The sequence below is a fragment of the Vespa crabro genome, chromosome 3 (genome assembly GCF_910589235.1).
Source record: "Vespa crabro chromosome 3, iyVesCrab1.2, whole genome shotgun sequence".
In the NCBI taxonomy this organism is placed as follows: Eukaryota; Metazoa; Arthropoda; class Insecta; order Hymenoptera; family Vespidae; genus Vespa; species Vespa crabro.
In genome coordinates, this window is record NC_060957.1 from 5,522,241 (window position 1) to 5,542,070 (window position 19,830).

Here is a 19,830-nt window from a genome sequence, read left to right on the forward strand (position 1 = left end):
AATACTTATTCATCGTTAATAGTATAACAATTTTAATTGCATAAACTTCATAACTGAATTTATAAACGAGCCGCACTCACTTGCCAAATCGATTAACTTCAATAAAATAAAAAGTAGAAAAAATTAATGAAGTTATATACATTATTATATCATTTAAACATATTATTCAACGATCATAAAAATTTTTGTCACTTGGTGGTGTTAAGTCTAATTATTAAGGAAATTTTGTTTAAATATAATAAAAAAATAAACTCCAATCAAATGTATTATGACTAAAATTTAAAAAAAAAAAAGGAAACTTCTGAAAGTGTAGTTTGATTTGTAGTTTGATTTGTAGTTTGATTTGTAGTTTGATTGCTTTGATCTGTAAACGGTTCAAATAATATCGGTCTAATAGAAGCTCAATATTATCTACAGAACAAATTACATTACCGACCCAAACTTATATCATACGCGAAATATATAACAAAATGGTGTATGGATGATCCGAAGAGGCATAACCATTTATATTGTAAAAATAGTAAATGTTTCGTTCCTCAACGGTGAGGTCGCCCTTCTCTACTCGTAACATACGGAGAAAACGAAGTAGAGAAGCGAAGAGAGAGAAGGAGAGAGAGAGAGAGAGAGAGAGAGAGAGAGAGAGAGAGAAGGAGAAAAAGAAGAGATAGAGAGAAGTGAAATGAAACTAAACGAGTCTAAGTTACCCCCGCTTTTCTTTAAATCTTAGTGCGCAGCGCGTCGACCATCACGGAACGCCACTGTACCTCCCTCTATCCCTTCTTACGTCGAACTGTCAAATCCGTGGAACCTTGTTTGTATACGAAATTTTTATCGAGCCTTTGGGGTTCACATCGCGTCCCGAAGAACACGACAGATCGAACGAACGAGACAAACATAAATCAGGTTCGTACTCGACTCGAGCGTCCTTTATAATGGGATGAAAGGACCTCGGCGTCGAACGAAAGGCTTTTTTCACGCCTTCACCAAACTCAAAAAGCTTCAACTGTGATGTGACACCGGCGCTTTTACCCATAGACCTGTCGCTTCGTTGTCTTTTCATTTTTTCCCACTTAATTATCGTCAACGTTAATCACCATCGTTGTTGTGGATTTTTCAAACGTTTCTCTTCTTAATCCTCTAATTAAGAAGTTTCTTCCTTCCTTGTCTACACATACATAGAAACAGAAAAGAATTCTATCCAAATAGCGTATACCTAACTCAATGTGAAAAATTAGCTGTCGTTAATTTTTGTTTCTCTTAACCTAACATAAGATCAATGACAGACGATGATATTATTCGTAGGTATACGTCACATATGTATATATGTATATATATGTATCTACATACATGACATAAATATTTTATAAAAATCACGATGATTCGTGAAAAAACGATAATACGATGATCTCTCCTCCTTTTGTATACGTTTGGAAAGTGCAACTCGTGTCACTTATAACAGTAGTTTTTTTACTATGTTACATGCAATCCAAATACTTTCTGCTTTTTCGTCTCTTCCTTCTTACCACGACCTACTTTCTCAGTTGTTTCTTTTTAATTTAAAATCATCGCTCATTATTTTCTTTATAATTCTTTAAAAAAGAAAAGTAGTTACGTCCACATAACTTTTGTATTCTTCTTTTAAATAAAAAAAAAATATCTCAAAGATCATTTGATCAACTATTCAGTTGGGATTAAGAAAATAATCTACTTTTTTTTATTTGAGATTTTGACATCCAACATATAATTGTATTGAGGTAAAAAATAATTTTGTTTAGTTCATGATAATAAATTAATATATGCTGTTATATGTAATGATCTTTTTATATATACAGAATGAGCCGCATAATGGATGAGAAAGAAGAGTTAGTAAAAAAAGCTTTATTTAGCTTTGTGAGGAAACAAGTACCTACTGCACAGCTAAGGTAATTTAATATCATAGTTAATTAATATTTATTACTTACTATATATTCCCAAGAAAAATATACATCTTAACTTTGATTATTGTGTTTTTTAGTTTAATTGATGACATTGTACTCAGCTATGTAGTAAGCATGGTAGAAGAAAATGCTATGGAGGAAGAGTTAGATGTAGATGGTCTATGCGAAATGGTTTCTGCTTGTCTTCCTGAATTTTCAACAATTGAAAAAGAAGCTGTATCAAAATGGTTAGTTGATGTTGAGAGTAAACTACGTCAGGGAAGTAAGGAAAATGAAAACTGCCAACCTCATGATCCATTGAGTCATATTAGCTTGGCAGCTCTTTTACCACCTGGTACTCAGAGAATGCGAGTTCATCATCTCTCAGAAACAAGTGATGCGGGTAGTGATTCCAGCGGAGAATATTTCTCTGAGGTACATATATATATATATAAATACATTATATTTATAATTTAATTAAAATTTCTTACTTTTCAGGAATCATCTTGGCATCAAGTCGCACTTCTACAAGAAATGTTTCCAGCAGCAAGCCCAGCTGAAGCTCGACATTGTTTAGCAGTTGCTGGAGGTGACATAGCCAAAGCAGCACAATTAGCTTTACATCGTCAAGAAGCTGGTCAAAGTATTGTTAGTAATCTCACATTTTTAACGGTATGTGTTTTCCATAAATATATTCTTATATATCTATTTCCAATATTTTTAATAATCTAACTACAAGTACATACTACTTAATATGTTTACATGAAAAATAAAGAAGGATAAATTTATGTATACTAGCCGAATGGTCGAAATAAAGCCAGAGTAAATGACGAGGAATTGAAGTCACGTATCATCGCCCGGTATAGTTACGTCGACAGGGATGATGATTCTCGTGAGCATCGTCCGGTTGCGCCTAAAACAGAACCAAAGAAGTTAGTGCGCTATCTCGACAATAAAATCGTAAGTGTAAAAGGTGAACGTTATACTGAAGTGCGAAGAGGAGGCGAAGATGAGGAAGGCAACGAAGGCGGTAGAAAACGAGGTCATTGCCGTCCGTAACCAGTCCCTCTGCCTCCACCACCTGACCCACCCCCTTGGAGGCATCTGATTTCTAATTAAGCCTTCGACTTAGATTTCTCCCATCTCGCTTATGTAGTGATATGCGTGGTATGTATTGGAAGTATTGGATTTTAACAAATATCCTGGTGACGTTTCTCTCTAATTGATATTATTATATTTTTTAAAATATTTGAGATGGTATATTCTTTTTCTTGACACTGTATCACATGTTATGAGAAATGAACAAATATGTAGTACAAAATAAGTTTATGCTCGAATAATATTATGTATGTACTTATAAACAAATATCTGCGAAATTGTTGAAATCCAATACTTAGTATATGGATACAAATTATGATATTTTTTTGATCGAGCGTACAATGGCCATGAAAAAAATACTTGTATCCATTATTTGGATATATGGTTGTACAGTTAGTGAAAAATATTCTATTGCAGGTAAAGTGATTGATGATTAGAAAAGACTTATAAGAAAAAAAGATTTATCATAGTATAATATGATATAAACTTAATCTAGCAAATGACGAAATTTTTTGACTCGCAACTAATGAATATATAATAACATGTTTTATGGAGACGAGTTAACCATGCATTTTCAAAATATTAATTAACAATTATAGGTTCCTATACAAGCAACATTTACATATTGATTTATGTAAAAATTAAGATATTTTTTTTAAAAAAAAACAATTTTCTTATGATTGCATTATTTAAAAATAAGCTTCAACCAAGTGAGCTGGCTATTGTAAACTCGGCTTTAGCCCATTTATTCCTACAATAATCTGTCAACGACTTTTGTTTGACATTTTACATTTGTGCATACCCTCATTTTTATTGCTTTTTGTGCCGCATATTATTTATTAAATATGTAAGAAACAAAATGTTTCTTATTACATTTTTATCAACACGTATCTTCTTGCATTTTTAGTTCATCTATAAAATATATCGATAAACCTCCGATAATATGAGAGTATATAGTTTCTAAGTGTGATTAGTTGCTTCAAAACTAAATACATAGACACCATAAAAAGTTTCTCTTACTGCATGTTCATAGTGCAGAGAAACTTACGCATTAAATTATTCCTATGATGATGTTTGCCAAGTAGTGGCAGAATGACATATACAAAACGAATTTCTGATAATTGCACTCTTGATAAAATAAAATATAAAAAAATAAAATTTTTTTTGGCACATCTATTCAAAGATTAACGAGTAACAGCTATTGTACTGTTATAAAACTAGAACTTGTATGAAGCATTTTAGTAAAATGTAAACCATTAATATAAATAAGATTATAAAGAAAGTCATTGTCCGTTAAATAATCAAAAATCGTCAGCCAAGAATAAAAATGATATAAAAGTAAAAGGCATAATCTTTTAAGAGTATCAACAGCATAAAGTCTTCTTTATTCGGTTGTAGGTAATGAATGTACGTATGAAAATGTTTGGTATTATAAATTAATATAAAGTTGTAGATTTCGAATAATAAATTTTAGTATACGTCTTAGGTAGGCAAAAACATATATACTACATATTTAGGCGGGATAAAATTTGCTTACCACGCCATATGATTTACCAGTATTACTATTGTTATTGCTATCATTGCTACCTTTAAAAAATAGTATACACATAACTACCAGTTTTTCGTGTCAAGTAATATGTAATCTATGATAGAAAACTTGATCAAACAGTTTGTAATCTTTTCATGCTGTTAATGGTGACATGTACTCCGCAATACTATGTTTATATTGCACATATTGACAGCAAACTGATAGAAATATAAAATTGTCATCTGCTTCATTCTTACTGTCAACTTACGAAAAGATAAATTTTGTATTTCTATAGTTTTTTCATTGTGTATAAAATGATAGCATTAATCAGCTCTTTAACTTTGATTGTAATACAATTGCAATGTGTACACATTTTATGTGTATATATTTACTTTTATTCTGAAGTATGTTTAATCTTAGTAAATAAGCAATAATATATATTTTCTGCTAACAAAATATCGTTTAGCTGATGTTTTCTTATATAGCTTGTATAATTAATATATAATATTAATACAAGATATAAATTATATGGTAAAATAAAATCAGCATGCACGTGTAGTTGAACATATTTTAAAGTATATTACTTTTGAGTTCTATTTAGAAAAATAGAATTACTTTTTTTTTTTTATTTCTTTGCAAGGTTTTACATACTTCATGAAAACGATTATGGAATATATCATACATGTCTCATAACGGGCCAACCCTTGCCATAGATAATTATAAATTATATATATATATATATATATATATATATATATATATATATATATATATATATAATATATTACTATATTAATAATTATAATCTCTGCAAACATGTTCGCTGTAAACTAAATGTATTCTACTACCTGTGAATTTAAAAATGAATGCTGCTACTCTAATATTTCAGAAAGTATGCATATTAAGTGGTTATAATATATATATATGATATATATATATATATATATATATATATATATATATATATAAATATTAAGAAATATAAATAGAATAAACAATAGAAATAAAGTAGAGTACTTTAGTTTCCTGCGATATTTCTGTAGATCTCAGCTTCATACAATATATGCATTTTGGACAGTGATTTCTAGATTACAATACTACATTGTAGAATATAGAAATTTCGTTTTTAATGTTTATTTCTAATTATGTTGTAACTATTATCTATATTGTTATCCTTTATCAATCACATTGTCATGGCTCAGTTTTGTTTTATTATCGATTCAATAAATTCGATGATTCCATAGAATTTCAATAAATTTTATAAATCCAATTGATTAACAAATAAAGAAGCAATGTTGCATATATTAATGACATTGAAGAAAACAACAAGATTGATGCCAAGTGCTTAATTAAATAAGATGTTATATCCCGTTAACAACATATAGTAACTTCGGGGCCTTATGAGATGGTTCAAAGGATCGAATTGATATCAATATTTTACTTTCAATTGAAACAAGTGTTACACGAACTCGTTATTAATGTAAAAAAGATGTGTCTGACGTTGCTTTTTCTTTCGTAATTTTCTCTCGATATGATAACCCACCAAACAAATTAACGTACTTATAAAAATTTATGACATATATTTATATGTTTATCATACATTTTTTCCTATAGAAGAAATAATCATTAAGTCACCATTTTATAGACGACTGATATAACATATATATTTATTTTTACTTTTATTAGACATTTAATACTTACACCATTGTTTGAATTGTCATTATATATTTGAATACAAGGATAAAGTGCACTATTTTATTGTATATTAGTGAAAAAAAAAGAAAAAAACTATTATTTTTTTTGAAGCGCAAACGTTTCAATTTCTTCTTTTTCGAAACTGGCTCGCAGCATTGCTGTAAGACCTTATTGTATAAAGTATCTTGTAACTAATGTACTCACACATATTATGCTTCGTACATTCAAAAAATACGTATACATCAATACAACAATACAATGTCTAAGTGGTTTCTAATAACTCAGACATTCAAAGACCTCATTGAATTTTTTTAATTACATTCTAACGATTTTCCTACATTCCTTCCATGAAAAAAATTTATTTCTTCTCTGCTATCATAATACTTAGATATGTATATCTTTCCTTATAGAATTTGTAATCATTTATCAATAGAAATTATAAATAAAATATCAAATTATAAATGAAATCATAAACACTTAAAAGCTCGTAACAATTCATGTAGCTTCTTTATTAGATGCATATCTATTGCTCAAATTAATATTTAAGCTAAGTGAGATTTAAGCGTTTTTAAAAGATTTAAAATCAATAAAATAAATATTTTATATATTACAAAAATTTTCTGTAAAGAAAATTACCATGGCGCCATCTGCTGTTATTACTAGAAATAAATTTTGTCTACTGTAGATAAGTCAGTTTTGAATTATAAATTCAAAAATATAAAGATATTTATTATATTTGAATAAAAAAGAAACTAAACACAAACAGTTCGCTTGACAATATTTTCATTGTAATAAAGAAAAAACAATTGATCACATTAATAACATCGATTGCTTGGGTGTTAATTAGAGATTACTGCATATGAAGACTTAATAAAATTCTAATACAAAATATCTAATAGGCAATGGATAGGAAATAATTTCATTCATAATGGATTATACAAAAAAAAAATTAAAAACTGTATATTGTACGATGGCATATGTAAATCATATAAATCCAATTTATATTTGCAGTATTATTTACGTACTTTTGTATAGTAAAAATACATTCTTTTGTTATTGTTATAATAATTTAAAGATAAATAATAATCTTACTCCCAACCCCATATACCTGTAGTAGACTGTTTGATAGTATCTCTATTTTCCCTTCTAACTCTAGTTACTGCACTAGCTTCACCTTTCACTAGAATCTTTCTAGAAAGGCCCTTCCTTTCTCGTTTTTCTAGAGATTGTTTTGTTCTCTTTTTTATTACATTCGGTGATATAGTGGCTGCTGTCGAAACACTTCTGACACTGTTTAGATCACTAAATTCATTATCATCAATAGAATCAGTCTCTAATGTGTTAGTACAATTTGACGAAAAAACAGTATTTAAATTTGCCATAGTTCCAATTTCGCATGGAATGTCAGGTTTATTTTCTATCGATTTATTTTTTTTATCTATATTATCATTATCTTTACTGTCATTTATTTGGTGTCGTCTTATTTCGATATTTGTATCAACTTCTTCTTTTAAAGATTCAATTTTTTCTTCCTGTTTATATCTTGATGAAGGTATATCTTCTTGCATCAATTGTTCCACTTCTGATCGTAAATTATCTATTTCATTTTCGACATTTAATTCTTGAACATTATTATCATTATCATCATCATCATACGTTCCGTCACTTTCATCCTTTTCGAAACCCATTTCTATTAATAGATCTTTTTCCATCTGTTTTGTAAGACCACTAGCTTTAATTTCTATATCAACACAATCTTCTCGTCTAAAAATATATTTAAACATTATTATTAACAGCATAATTGAAAATGTATGTTTAGAATAAAAATTTATTTAACTTACAAAACATCTTTGAAGGTAGGATAGAGTTCACTTTCATATCCAAATCTTCTTTTAAAAAAATCACGAATACAATTGACATCTCTTTCAAAATAAAGCTCTGCATTTATATGCTCGGTGGAAATCATTTGTGGAAAATCAATAATAATTGGTTTACCATCATTCGTTATCATAATATTAAATTCATTAAAATCACCATGGATAACACCATAATTTCCAAGTGTGACAATTAAATTCATCAATTCATCATACAATGCTTCCACATCATTTACTTCATAAACACCACACCTACTCAATGAAATTTAATGTATAATAATAAAATTAAATATAAATAATAAATTCAACTCATAATAAACTTACAAAGGTCCACCTTCAACCAGCTCCATAACAACACAATGTCGATTAAAATCAATGGGTTTTGGTACTGGAAATCCTCTATCCATGAGCGCTTTCATATAAGCAAACTCTCTTGTTGCTGATATTCGAGATAGATACAACCAGGATGCAGATTTTCTGTGCTGATGATAATCTCTTTTTCCTTTGATATTTCTGAAGCATGTTCTACCTAATCTATGTAACTTCAAGCAGACTGGATTTCCTTCTTCGTCTGCAACTACATAAATGTTCGATTCTTTTCCAATACCTATTTGGTTGCCAAAAGAACCAACAATGCCTCTTTGTGTCAATACTTTTAAGGCTAAGTAATCATAACCAGCATTTGTCAAACGATAACCATCATCTGAAATAATACATTATATATAATTTAATATATATATATATAGTAAAACAGTAATAATTAAAAATAAATTTTTACATATAACATACAATGTTTTCCTCTTTCATAACTGAGTAATCGATGCTTACACAGTTCCTTTAATAATTTATGAACACCACCATAACGCAAATTTGCTATCTGTGCAGCAAGTGAAGCTGGTACAAGTTCATGATTTTTCATACCCATTTCAATCTAAAAATTGCAAGATTATCCATATACACGTATCTGTAATAAATCTTGTACTATGCTGCTATTTCTGTTTTTATACTTACAGCCGTCAATACACGGAAATCTTCTTTCGTTAAATAACGTAACATCGTAACATTTAACTTTCCCATGATGACTTAACTCTAAAAAATATAACAATAAACGATTTCCTGGATGTTTCCTTAAATTATTTGTTCAATATCGTTCAAAAACTCTTTTTATTTAATGAGTAACAATAACCTTTACTACACTATGTTATTAAAATAACTTCGTACATATGACCACATTGGCAGTCCGTGTTTTCAATCATGAATCATGTTAATATAGAGTGTACACATAATATTTGATCAACAATACTCAACACTGGATAAATATTTTTACGTCATATTGTTTAGCACCAATAGCGAGCGTGCGTAGAGTCACCAATCAGTAACCACTGCTAAACCAATGAATGTAATTCACCATATTAATTTTTACAATTTCTTTACGCGCGAATTATAGCTGTGATTCAAAAGTCTCTGTAATACAGATGTTTGAAATTCTTTGTGTAGTAATATAAATTAATGTATGTAATAAATTTTCTGTACTTATCTTTCAATACCTCATATTTCATTACTTAATTAATTTAATCAAGATTTAAATTTTTAATAAATGTTGCCTTTATGTTATTTTATTTTTTTTTTTTTATATAAATGTACAAAATACTTCGTTACAAACATGCAGAATATACATACTAAATATACTAGATTAAGATGTAATGGTAAACGATATCACAAGCTATGGTACAAGCTTTCATATGGATAATGGTTTTAACCTTTTAACTTATAGTAACACAAAAAAATTTTATTTCTCTATGCAACTGACCATCAAACGTAAATACTGTATTTTATATTGATGAAACAAACATTATTATTTATTATAGCATTTTAATATTTTTTGTTTCTTTTTAAAGAAAGAGAAATGAAAGAGAGTTTAATAAGGAACATAGTTATATTTGAAATGTAATTCTTAAACCTAAACGATACTTACTAAAGTTAAGCATTATATACATATCACATTTATACTAGGATTTACATATCTTCAATATTTTAAAAGTGGAATTCCCAACATAGAAACAGATATGTACATATGCCTGATATTTTAATGCAAGTGTATTATTCGTAATATATGATAAGTCAAAATGCACCTTGATTCATAGTCCAATTTATACGTAAAAAAATAACTAGTTTATGTAAAAATACTAAATAAACGACATAAAATAAAAACATAGTATTTATAAATTATCTACCAAATATAACAGGCTTTAGGTAATGATACGTGGAAGTTAACTTAACAATGTCTTACTATTTTGTAACAAACATATATCAGATATAAACTAAACTTCTTATAAGAAACAATTTCGATTATATTGCCGTGTAACTTTTTCAATATATCTTGACACCATCATCCTTGGTAATACTAATTAGCAATTTTTAAACATTCAGCATAAAGCTGTGTTAGTCTTATTATTATCATCTCACAACTTATATGTATTTCCCTTTATAATGTGTTGTAATGATGAAACCAATAATGATATCGCTTTACATTATAAAGTTAGATGTTACTTTTTTTTTTATAATCTATTATAACTAAAGTGCAGAAAAATTGGCCCCAGATTATGATCAATCATTCTACACTAAAAGTAGTTTTAATAAACATTAACCAACACCTTTTGGAATAACTTTCGCATTGATTAATGTCTTAAGATAATTACTTAATATTATTAAGGTATTACAAGAAATAATTGGCCTAATTTTAACATCCTCAATTATTTCATCAATGATGTTAGTTTTTAAAATAATAATTTGGTTAATATATCACTGTTAGAATAGGATTAATTTTATAAAATTTACATTTACGAATACTGTTAACAATAATGTATAAAAAATTAATATGAAAATTATATTGTATCATAGATTCATTTTTAACAAAGATTCTTCTCATTTGTTGGTGCATTCAGCTTTAAATCAGAGATTTTTCTTATAAGAATACTATTAACATTAAATTAGGTTCATAAAAAAATAAGAGAGCAAATATTAATGCCAACAAAAGGCTGTATTATGTTTTACTGGAAATACTGAAAATAAGAATGCCTTACATGAATGAATATAAATCCATCCTTAGAATATTGCCACTAAAAAAATGTGGACTCTTCAGTTATAATTAATTAAATCTAAAAAAGATATGAATTAGTAAAAATATTCTAGTTAACGTATTAATAATGATTAATAATAAATACCTTGTTTGTTTTACTTTCTTTTAATTATATCTTTCCATTTATAATTTATACATAATCAGATCTATCTATATCAGTCTCATTGCTATTAATTTCAATATGTAAATCTTCTAAGGAATCAACTTTTTCATTTTCTCCAAATATAGATCCTTCATCTGACAATTCTAGGTCATTGTTTATTATTTTGTGTTTTTTACGATCTCGTTCTTTTTTATGGGATTTTTTTATTGAAGTTGCTTGCAACAATCTAATATAATTTTTTACCATTAAACAGTTAGGTGGAGTTCTATTAGATGAGGTAGTATCATTTGTTAGCATATTTTTTCTATCTTTAACATTAACATCTTGATTGAAGCTTTGGGGATTTTTATAAATTGTAATTGTAGAACTTTCCCCACTATTATTACTACCATCGTTCAATATGTTGGTTGAAGAAGTATTATCAGCTAAACTTGATTTATTATCATTTGGTTTAGAAACTATTGTTGAAGTTCTATGATCTACGACCTGTAAAAATTCATAATCATTTTTCTTTAAAAGTAATTTTTCTTGTTCTAAAATAAGGCTTCTATGTAATCCATTTCCACGTTTATCTTTTTTATGAGATTTTTTAATGGAATTAATGTTAGGAAGTAATTCTATTGTAGACATATTTTTGGGCGTTGATCTTCCATTTTGATCTTGCGTATCAGGCTGTTGTTCTTCTACTGAATTACTTTTTTCATTATTTGCAGTCTTTCCATCATTATCTGTTTTTAATAGATCCGTATTATGCACTGGTAATACTGTACAACCAAGATGTCTTAGAATTGGCGTTATACATCGAGATGCATCAATATTCATTATCTCTTCTTCAAATGAATCATTTTTATCTGACTGTACATCATGTAAACAATCAGATTTCAAACCAGTTTTTAGTAATGGTTTTCTTTTCTTTATTGGTGTACAAATTTTGAACTCCTCCGTACTTCCACCCTCACTTTGTGTTGATTTAGAATTGCACAATAAATGTAATAAATCATCATCTGATAAATTGGACAATATTTTTCTTTTACTAGGAGACAGTTTATTGTTAAATTTGATATTATCTAAATGTAAATTAGACATAGTATCACTGTTAATAGATTTGTTCTTTATTTTTCGTTGATCCTTCTTGTTTACGTCATTGTGCATTTCGCGTTGCACATTGTTATAATCTGCATCTCTACTTAACAATTTTTGACGTCGCATAAATTCTGAAACAATTTTATTATGCTTGTCTTTTTTATGTGATTTTTTAACTGAACTAAAGTTTGACAATAACAATCTGCTAGAATTAACGTTTTCAGGTGTACTTGCACGAATATTAATTTCTGTATCAATATTTGCTAGAATATTATTATCATTTTGATCATCTTTTGATACTTCCTTATGCTTATTTTTAGTAGTATCCAATTTTTCTTCTTTAAGTTTATGTTCAAGGCTTCTAGGTAAAAAAAGTTTCTTCCTATTTTCATCTTTAATCTTCTTATGAGATTTTTTAATTGACTCAGTTTGAATATGTTGTAAAAAATTTATATGATTTTCTGGAGTAATTACTCTTATTGAAGATATAGAATTTGTTTCAAGTGCATTTGGTGTTACTGGCCTGCTTTTCTCATTGGCATTACTAGTACTTGGTAAAGGATTCTGGGAAACTATGTTACATGTTTGTTCTTCAAGGCAAGAACTAGATTTTGTATCCATATTACTGACATTATCCATAATTTGATCGTTTTCAATTTCATTTGAACTATTTATCAATTCACAACAACCAATACTATTTGTTGATACATTGTTACTATTTGAGTCACAGTCCATATTATCTTCATTTTTATTAAGATCAAGATCAGTATGGAATGTATTATTTTTTTCTTGTATATTTCCTTGTTCTATGGATTCTATAGAATAATCAAAAATAGATCCTGAGTCAGAAAGTTCATCACCTGAATGAAACATTGACATTTTTTTCTTATTTTTATCTTTTTTATGAGATTGCTTAATAGAATTTGTATCACAGACAGATACAATACTTTTTTCAGCCATTGGTGGAGTTAAGGGTCTTTTTTCTGTTTGCAAATTATCAAATTGCTCAACCATGAAAGGATCTGTTAATTTCTGTAATACATTTGCATGCTTTGTAGATAAATTATCCGTTTGTCGTAGAGATCTTTCCTATGTAAAAAGGAATACAAGAAAACTTGTACAGTAAATTAATAAAAATATAAATTCAATAAAAAAATATTTTTACCTTTTTATGACTCTTCTTTATGGCACTCATACTTTCAGGAACAATAGAAATTGTATTTTCAGGTGTACATGGTCTTTCATCATCCTCGTTAGAAAAATCAGCATACAAATTTCTTGGTGTACTAATATTGCAGCGAGTATTAAAATTTAACGCTTTTCTATCTTTATTGAAAGAATGTGGAACAGGCAAACTACTCATTTGTACAATGTCATCAATTTTTTCTTTAAGACTAAGACGTAAAGATGGAGAAGAAATATCCATATCTGGAGATGAAACATACATCCTTTTCTTGGGTGTAATATAATTCAATAACTTTTTAGTCTTTGTATTTCGCTGAGAAGGAGTTTGATTTTGATTTTCATCCATAGAATCAAATGATGTAAGTAATATACTATTGGTACTAGAATCACTTGGACTTGTGTCAAAATTCAAAGTTTTATTAATTTTAGGCGAAGATGAAGTCAAATTGAAATTTATATTATCTCGTGAAATTCTGAGATTGGAAAATTTCTTTGGACTTGGAGTTAAGTTAAAATTTAATGTCTTTTTTATTTTCTTTCTTTGATTATAGAAAGGGCTACAATTAAAATTTAGTGCTCTCATTATTTTAGCTGATCTTGTTAGATGCTTATCATTATCAAAAGAACTACTTCCTGAACTAGAATTAGGAGATTTAAATAAACGATCATTCTTAGCATTATCAAAACTTAATGATCTATTTATTTTATAACGAATGAAACTTCTATTTCTTCGTGGTACTGATTTACTAAGTATTCTTGGTGATGTATATGCTCGCTTCACAAAATATCTATTATCGTTTGGTGGACTCACATCTATAATGAATTTCTGTTCTTTTCTTTCATTATTCAAATTGTGTTCTTCTGTACAATCATTTTCATTTGATGTTGTACTTGTCATTTGATTATTAAACATAATCTTATCCGTTCTTTTTTAACAAAAATATAAAACATGCACGTATACACGTTTTTAAAAAAGCTTTTTTATCTTTGTATTATATCAAGCTTTGAATGATTAGTTAATAAAAATAATAATTAATAACTGGAAGATAAACATAATACTAAACTTCAATAAACTAAGTAATCAAATTCTAATAAACAATGTTAACTTTTTATCATAACTGTTCTTTAAGAATATATTTTAAATTGTATTTCAGCAGAATATCTGTAATAAAAAAAAAAACATGATAAATAAACAAAGGATATTGATGATAATTTGTCATAGTTTTAAGCTTTTTGTTGAAAATAATACAACTGTATGATCTTCCTCAGAATATAAACGATTCTAGAAGTGAATATAATGAAACTACACGAAGGATGCAACATCTTTGTTAAATAAGGTCTGCATTCTCATATAAGAACGCAGCATTGACCGAGCGTGATAATTAGGACGCTTTCATTGAAAACTATAATGGATAATTTTATACGTCAAACAACGTCATCTTTATAACAGTAAAATTTAGAAAGTACCATTTTTATATAATGAAATATAAATATATGTTAGAGCATTAAAGAAAAAAGATACAAAGAAGCTTGCATGTTTGAATAAGTAAAAAGATGTACACGCTTTACTTACGTTTCCAAATATACATGGACGCCAGAATCAGGTTATCTTGTACTAATGTCGTGCTCGAAGATAAGTTTTTTTTTTCCCTTTCTTTGTCTTTTTATACCAATACTGCCGATTATACTATGAAATGTAATATGAATAATATCCAAACACCATTGCACGGCCGTAGCTCACGTTACATCCTTTTTTTATGATTACGACACGTAGCTTGTAGTTCTTTGGCGTGGGTTATAGGTGGTGCTGCAAGGAGCTCGAAGGAGCTACAGGTTGCTATAACAATGGCGGTCGAAAGGAATGTAAGATTTTTGTGGCCAATTATGGTTCGATCATCAGATGAATATCAAATCAATCTAACATTTTTTTTTATTTCGTTTCTATATAACTCCTTATCTTTTTTTCTTTTTTTTTTTCATAAGTTGATTTTTAAATATATTTAATACATAAAATATGATTTTCACAAATTATCTATCACGTCATTATAAATTGTTTTACAAATATGTTTTTTTTAATTTATTTAATTCTACTTTTGCATTCGTATGATGTAAACTTATCTTTATATTGGGAAATTATTGGATAATGAAGCAAGATATATTATAAATATTAATAAAAATACAATTTGTATAAAGCTAAAATTCTTCAAAAGTTTATTGTTAAAAGAATTAGTTTTTTTATAACTTATTCTTCTTTATCAATATTTTGTATTTATATCAATTTTTTGTATATTATATTAATGTTAGAAATGTCTATAATCTTCAGAATAAAATATTATGGCAAGAATTATTTTATATTATCCTGCTTATGTACAATAAAGGAGGCAATTGTGACTCTAAATGATGATATTAAATATTGAGTCCTTATTATTTTGTACAAAAAATCTAGGTATAAAGAATTTTCTATTTACATTTATATCTTGCCATATATCAATATAAATATGATATTTTTGTTCTTAGATAGAAAAGTATTTTATATACTACCAAATTATTTTAAGCAGCTTGGTAAAACAGAGCAACAATGTCTTGAAAATAGAAACTTTTGATACAATATTATTATACATCATTCAGATATGCCTTATATGGAAACTGACAATGTATTCAGCATTGGTACGTTGAACTGATATAGCAAATGGATCTGTTGGATGAAAAATAAACGCTACTAATCTTCTTGCTGCAGTTGGTGCTGTACGACCAAACATTCCTGCATACATTTTGAATTTTAGAAGACCTGAATCACGCGCATAAAAGCTATAAAAAATAAAAAATTATATGTTAAATTATAATCAAGGTAATGTAAAATAAACTTAAATACCAATGTACCGAATAGGATGTTCTCCAGAAGCTTTAGGTCGTTCCATCATAGATACCCATTTATCATCATAACAGAACAAAGATAGATCAAGATATGGAGAACTTGAATAAGATTGAGCACAAATTGGTAATTGTGCAAGTAATCTTTTTGTCGCCTCTGTAATACCACCATATCTGGCACTGACTATTGTCTGTTTAAATCTCTGTTGCATTAATCTATAGAATTCATTAAATTGTTAGCAAACATATTTTAAATATGAAAGTAATTTTTTGTACATCTTTGCTTTTTTATGTAGAAGAAAATGTAGTACCGTGCATAAATATTATTTGACGGGGAACACATGTACTGGCAATCTGTACTCATTCTAGCATTTCTAAAAAAATCACTGAAATTTTCAAATTGGGTTAATAATTGAGTAGATGCATTATCATATACTGCCAAAATTTTAGCAGTTTCCATATTATATACAACAAGAAGAGCTGGTTGTGCATTTGGTTCATTTGCCTGAAGAGTTGCAACTTCTTCGCTAGCAAACCTTATAAGTATATGATTTGCATCCAATAATTGCATCTTCCACATTCTCAATGCATTCAACTGAAATATTATATCAGAGTATAAATGTCAATAAAAACATGTTACTTATGATTAATTACGTATTATGATTTAATATACCTGATCAAAATATTGATAAAATCGTCTCAATTCATATGGGTCATTAGTTGTATCACTTATATATTCTGCCCTTCTATATAAAAATACTAATAATTTGTGTTTAAGGCTGTTTATTCTCGTATCCCTAAATGATCTATAATTTACGCCACGCCATGCACCAAATGAAAATAAATAAGCTTCATCTCCCATACAAAACCTATTTTTAAATGTTTGATATTTATTTAATAACTACTTTTTTATGCTTAGAAGAAAGATGGTTAAATGGTTGTAATCATACCTTCCTATTAACTTGATATATATAAACATTCCATTAAGAATTTTAAATACATGTATAGTTTGGTGTTGCACAGATAACACAGCCAAAATATCTTTGTATAAATACAGACCTAAAATTTAATATGAATTACTTATTTAATATTCTTTTGTAATAGAATTATTTTATATAAATACCTTGATTATGTGATAAATATATTTTATCAACTTTGAAATGTCTAGTATGACATAATTTTCCATCTCGTATATCAACTAAGTGCAGAGTATAATCCTCTAGTGGAGATCTTGGATTGGGTGTCAATGCTTCATTATTTGAATAAATCTTAAAAAACAATGCAATGTTAAAATAATCTTTATCGAATGAGATTACCGAATGATATGCTAAATGATATAACTATATATTTGCAATATATTCTTCTATACATACTTGATAAAAATGAGGCCTGAGTTCATCAGGAATATGTGCCGCAGAGCCAACAATAACATAACGACAATCATCTGTAAATAGACTACATTCTCTATTTAATTGTTGATTGCACTGAACCACATTAATTGTCCATTTAGCCTATAATTATTTTAAAAATTGTTCAGATTAAACTACACTAAACTTAGAACACAAAATTATAGGATAAATACCTTGAAAAATCGACTGAAAACATTGCATCTTATATTAATACTAACATCATCATTTTTATGTCCTATGTATTCACCTTCAATGTCAGCTAAAAGATCTGCTGCAGCAGATGCTCCACGATATTCATATACTTCTATAGATGTTTGATCTGCACTAAAAGCAATCAAATATTTTCCATCTGGACTGAATTTCCTGAGAAAACAAGGAGGCTTTTCCACATTCATAATTGTAAAATTTGGAAATACATTTTGGTAAAATTGTCTAGCACTATGAACATGAGTTCCAGGATATGGACAGCCAAACGTTTCTCTTCTTCTAAGACGTACAACAACATTTTGTGGTCCGAATTTTCGAGGTTTAATAGGAAAAGGTTCTGTCACAAATTCGATTTTACCATCTTTTTCAGCCATTCTATACAATTCCGAAAAGTATACATAACACGTGGATATACGAAATAAAAATACGTTTGTTTACAAACAAAATTGTAGCATGTACGTATGATTTCAATACGAGCACGAAGTTTCAATTCATGATAAAAATTAATAATAAAATATTTAATAACTTTTCATCATCCTTTTTCATTATGGCGTAATAATAAAATACAACGCATTACTAACGCATACAGGTTAGTGTTTTGCAAACAAAATCCGTTTTAACGTTCTTAGCTGAATAACAATATAACATTCACTTTCTTCTGTTTTAACAAATAATTTCAGCCGTTTATTATTTTCAATTTTATATTCATTATAAAATAAACTTAATTTTTTTAAGAATTAGTGATCACGTCCATTGTCATACAAACAACGATATTTTTCGTTTAACTGACAATACTGAAGTTTTTATAGGACTTCAATGTTTTAAGTTCTGTAAATAGTTACCGCCGTATTGGTAGATGGCTATAATAAATTTCTTAGGATTTCGGAAAATCTAACAGATTATTCAAGCGATCAAGGATCAAATCCCACTAAGAAATAAAATTTTTGCATTTTCTCAAATAATCGATGATCAAATTCACCTTCTAAAAAGATTTTTATTTTATATTAAAAAATTTTGAATTAATGTTGAAAATCAAAAAAAATATACATGAACAAAAAATTTGTAATATCTAAATGTTTAAAATTTATCCTAGGAAATTATATAAATAATAATATAGAGCTATATAGTAAACGTATAATATTTCATAAATAAATAAATAAATAAATAAATATAAATATATATGTATCTTATATATAATACAATATTAAATATTTTAATAAAATATTCTGAAAAATCTATCACATAAATAAAATCAATTTGATAATATGCTTCATCAACTTTATTGTAGAGTGTACTGATGTATCGATAAAAATAATTTATCATTATCGATAATTCAGTTTTGATTAACGATTGACTACTTATCGCTCATAGCACATACGATTGCAGCGACAATTATGGAAAAAATATGAACTATAAAAGCAATAGGGAAATACTGTTTCTTGCTATGCGCCTGTTGTATCGCCGGTGTATAAACTCATGTAAATTATATCTCTCTCAAACGAAATCTAACAATCCAATTAATGTCTGAGAAGAATTTTTATATTGCAATGAAAGTCTGACAAATGATAATATATCTAACTAAAGCAAGATAAAACCATAAGCCAAAACTTTGAAGATAAATTAATTGAAAAGTATTTGTTATATTTTTTGTTTCTAGTTAAACTTATATAAATAGTTAAAGTGTATTTAGTTCTATATTACTTGGGTCAAAATACATAAGAT

At 27.6% G+C, this 19,830-nt stretch overlaps 4 protein-coding genes across 7 annotated transcripts; 1 reads left to right on the forward strand and 3 right to left on the reverse strand.

Moving 5' to 3' along the window:
- Positions 1-548: 548 nt before the first annotated feature.
- LOC124423083 (CUE domain-containing protein 2) lies at positions 549-6,538 on the forward strand. 2 transcript variants are annotated; one of them, XM_046960423.1, is made up of 6 exons: positions 1,272-1,302; positions 1,724-1,754; positions 1,833-1,922; positions 2,015-2,351; positions 2,415-2,588; positions 2,715-6,538. In XM_046960423.1, exons 1-6 carry the CDS (start codon positions 1,287-1,289, stop codon positions 2,973-2,975), a joined length of 909 nt encoding a protein of 302 aa, XP_046816379.1. In that variant the 5' UTR covers positions 1,272-1,286; the 3' UTR covers positions 2,976-6,538. The 2 variants fall into 2 exon arrangements, with proteins under 2 accessions (XP_046816381.1, XP_046816379.1); XM_046960425.1 differs by lacking the exons at positions 1,272-1,302; positions 1,724-1,754 and adding an exon at positions 549-903.
- Positions 6,539-7,182: 644 nt separating this feature from the next.
- On the reverse strand, positions 7,183-9,380 carry LOC124423082 (serine/threonine-protein kinase rio2). 2 transcript variants are annotated; one of them, XM_046960422.1, is made up of 5 exons: positions 9,123-9,380; positions 8,940-9,042; positions 8,436-8,814; positions 8,079-8,363; positions 7,183-8,001 (listed from the first exon to the last, which is right to left on the reverse strand). In XM_046960422.1, exons 1-5 carry the CDS (start codon positions 9,186-9,188, stop codon positions 7,326-7,328), a joined length of 1,509 nt encoding a protein of 502 aa, XP_046816378.1. In that variant the 5' UTR covers positions 9,189-9,380; the 3' UTR covers positions 7,183-7,325. The 2 variants fall into 2 exon arrangements, with proteins under 2 accessions (XP_046816378.1, XP_046816377.1); XM_046960421.1 differs by having other exon boundaries at positions 8,901-9,042; positions 9,123-9,378.
- A 312-nt stretch (positions 9,381-9,692) lies between these two features.
- On the reverse strand, positions 9,693-15,388 carry LOC124423078 (putative uncharacterized protein DDB_G0287457). The gene is made up of 4 exons (XM_046960408.1): positions 15,195-15,388; positions 13,602-14,783; positions 11,336-13,525; positions 9,693-11,269 (listed from the first exon to the last, which is right to left on the reverse strand). Exons 2-3 carry the CDS (start codon positions 14,532-14,534, stop codon positions 11,381-11,383), a joined length of 3,078 nt encoding a protein of 1,025 aa, XP_046816364.1. The 5' UTR covers positions 14,535-14,783; positions 15,195-15,388; the 3' UTR covers positions 9,693-11,269; positions 11,336-11,380.
- An 814-nt stretch (positions 15,389-16,202) lies between these two features.
- Positions 16,203-19,067, reverse strand: LOC124423080 (DET1 homolog). Of its 2 annotated transcripts, none has more exons than XM_046960420.1 (8): positions 18,120-19,067; positions 17,866-18,003; positions 17,616-17,760; positions 17,443-17,551; positions 17,166-17,361; positions 16,804-17,087; positions 16,502-16,708; positions 16,203-16,429 (listed from the first exon to the last, which is right to left on the reverse strand). In XM_046960420.1, exons 1-8 carry the CDS (start codon positions 18,480-18,482, stop codon positions 16,246-16,248), a joined length of 1,626 nt encoding a protein of 541 aa, XP_046816376.1. In that variant the 5' UTR covers positions 18,483-19,067; the 3' UTR covers positions 16,203-16,245. The 2 variants fall into 2 exon arrangements, with proteins under 2 accessions (XP_046816376.1, XP_046816375.1); XM_046960419.1 differs by having other exon boundaries at positions 18,075-19,065.
- Positions 19,068-19,830: the final 763 nt, after the last annotated feature.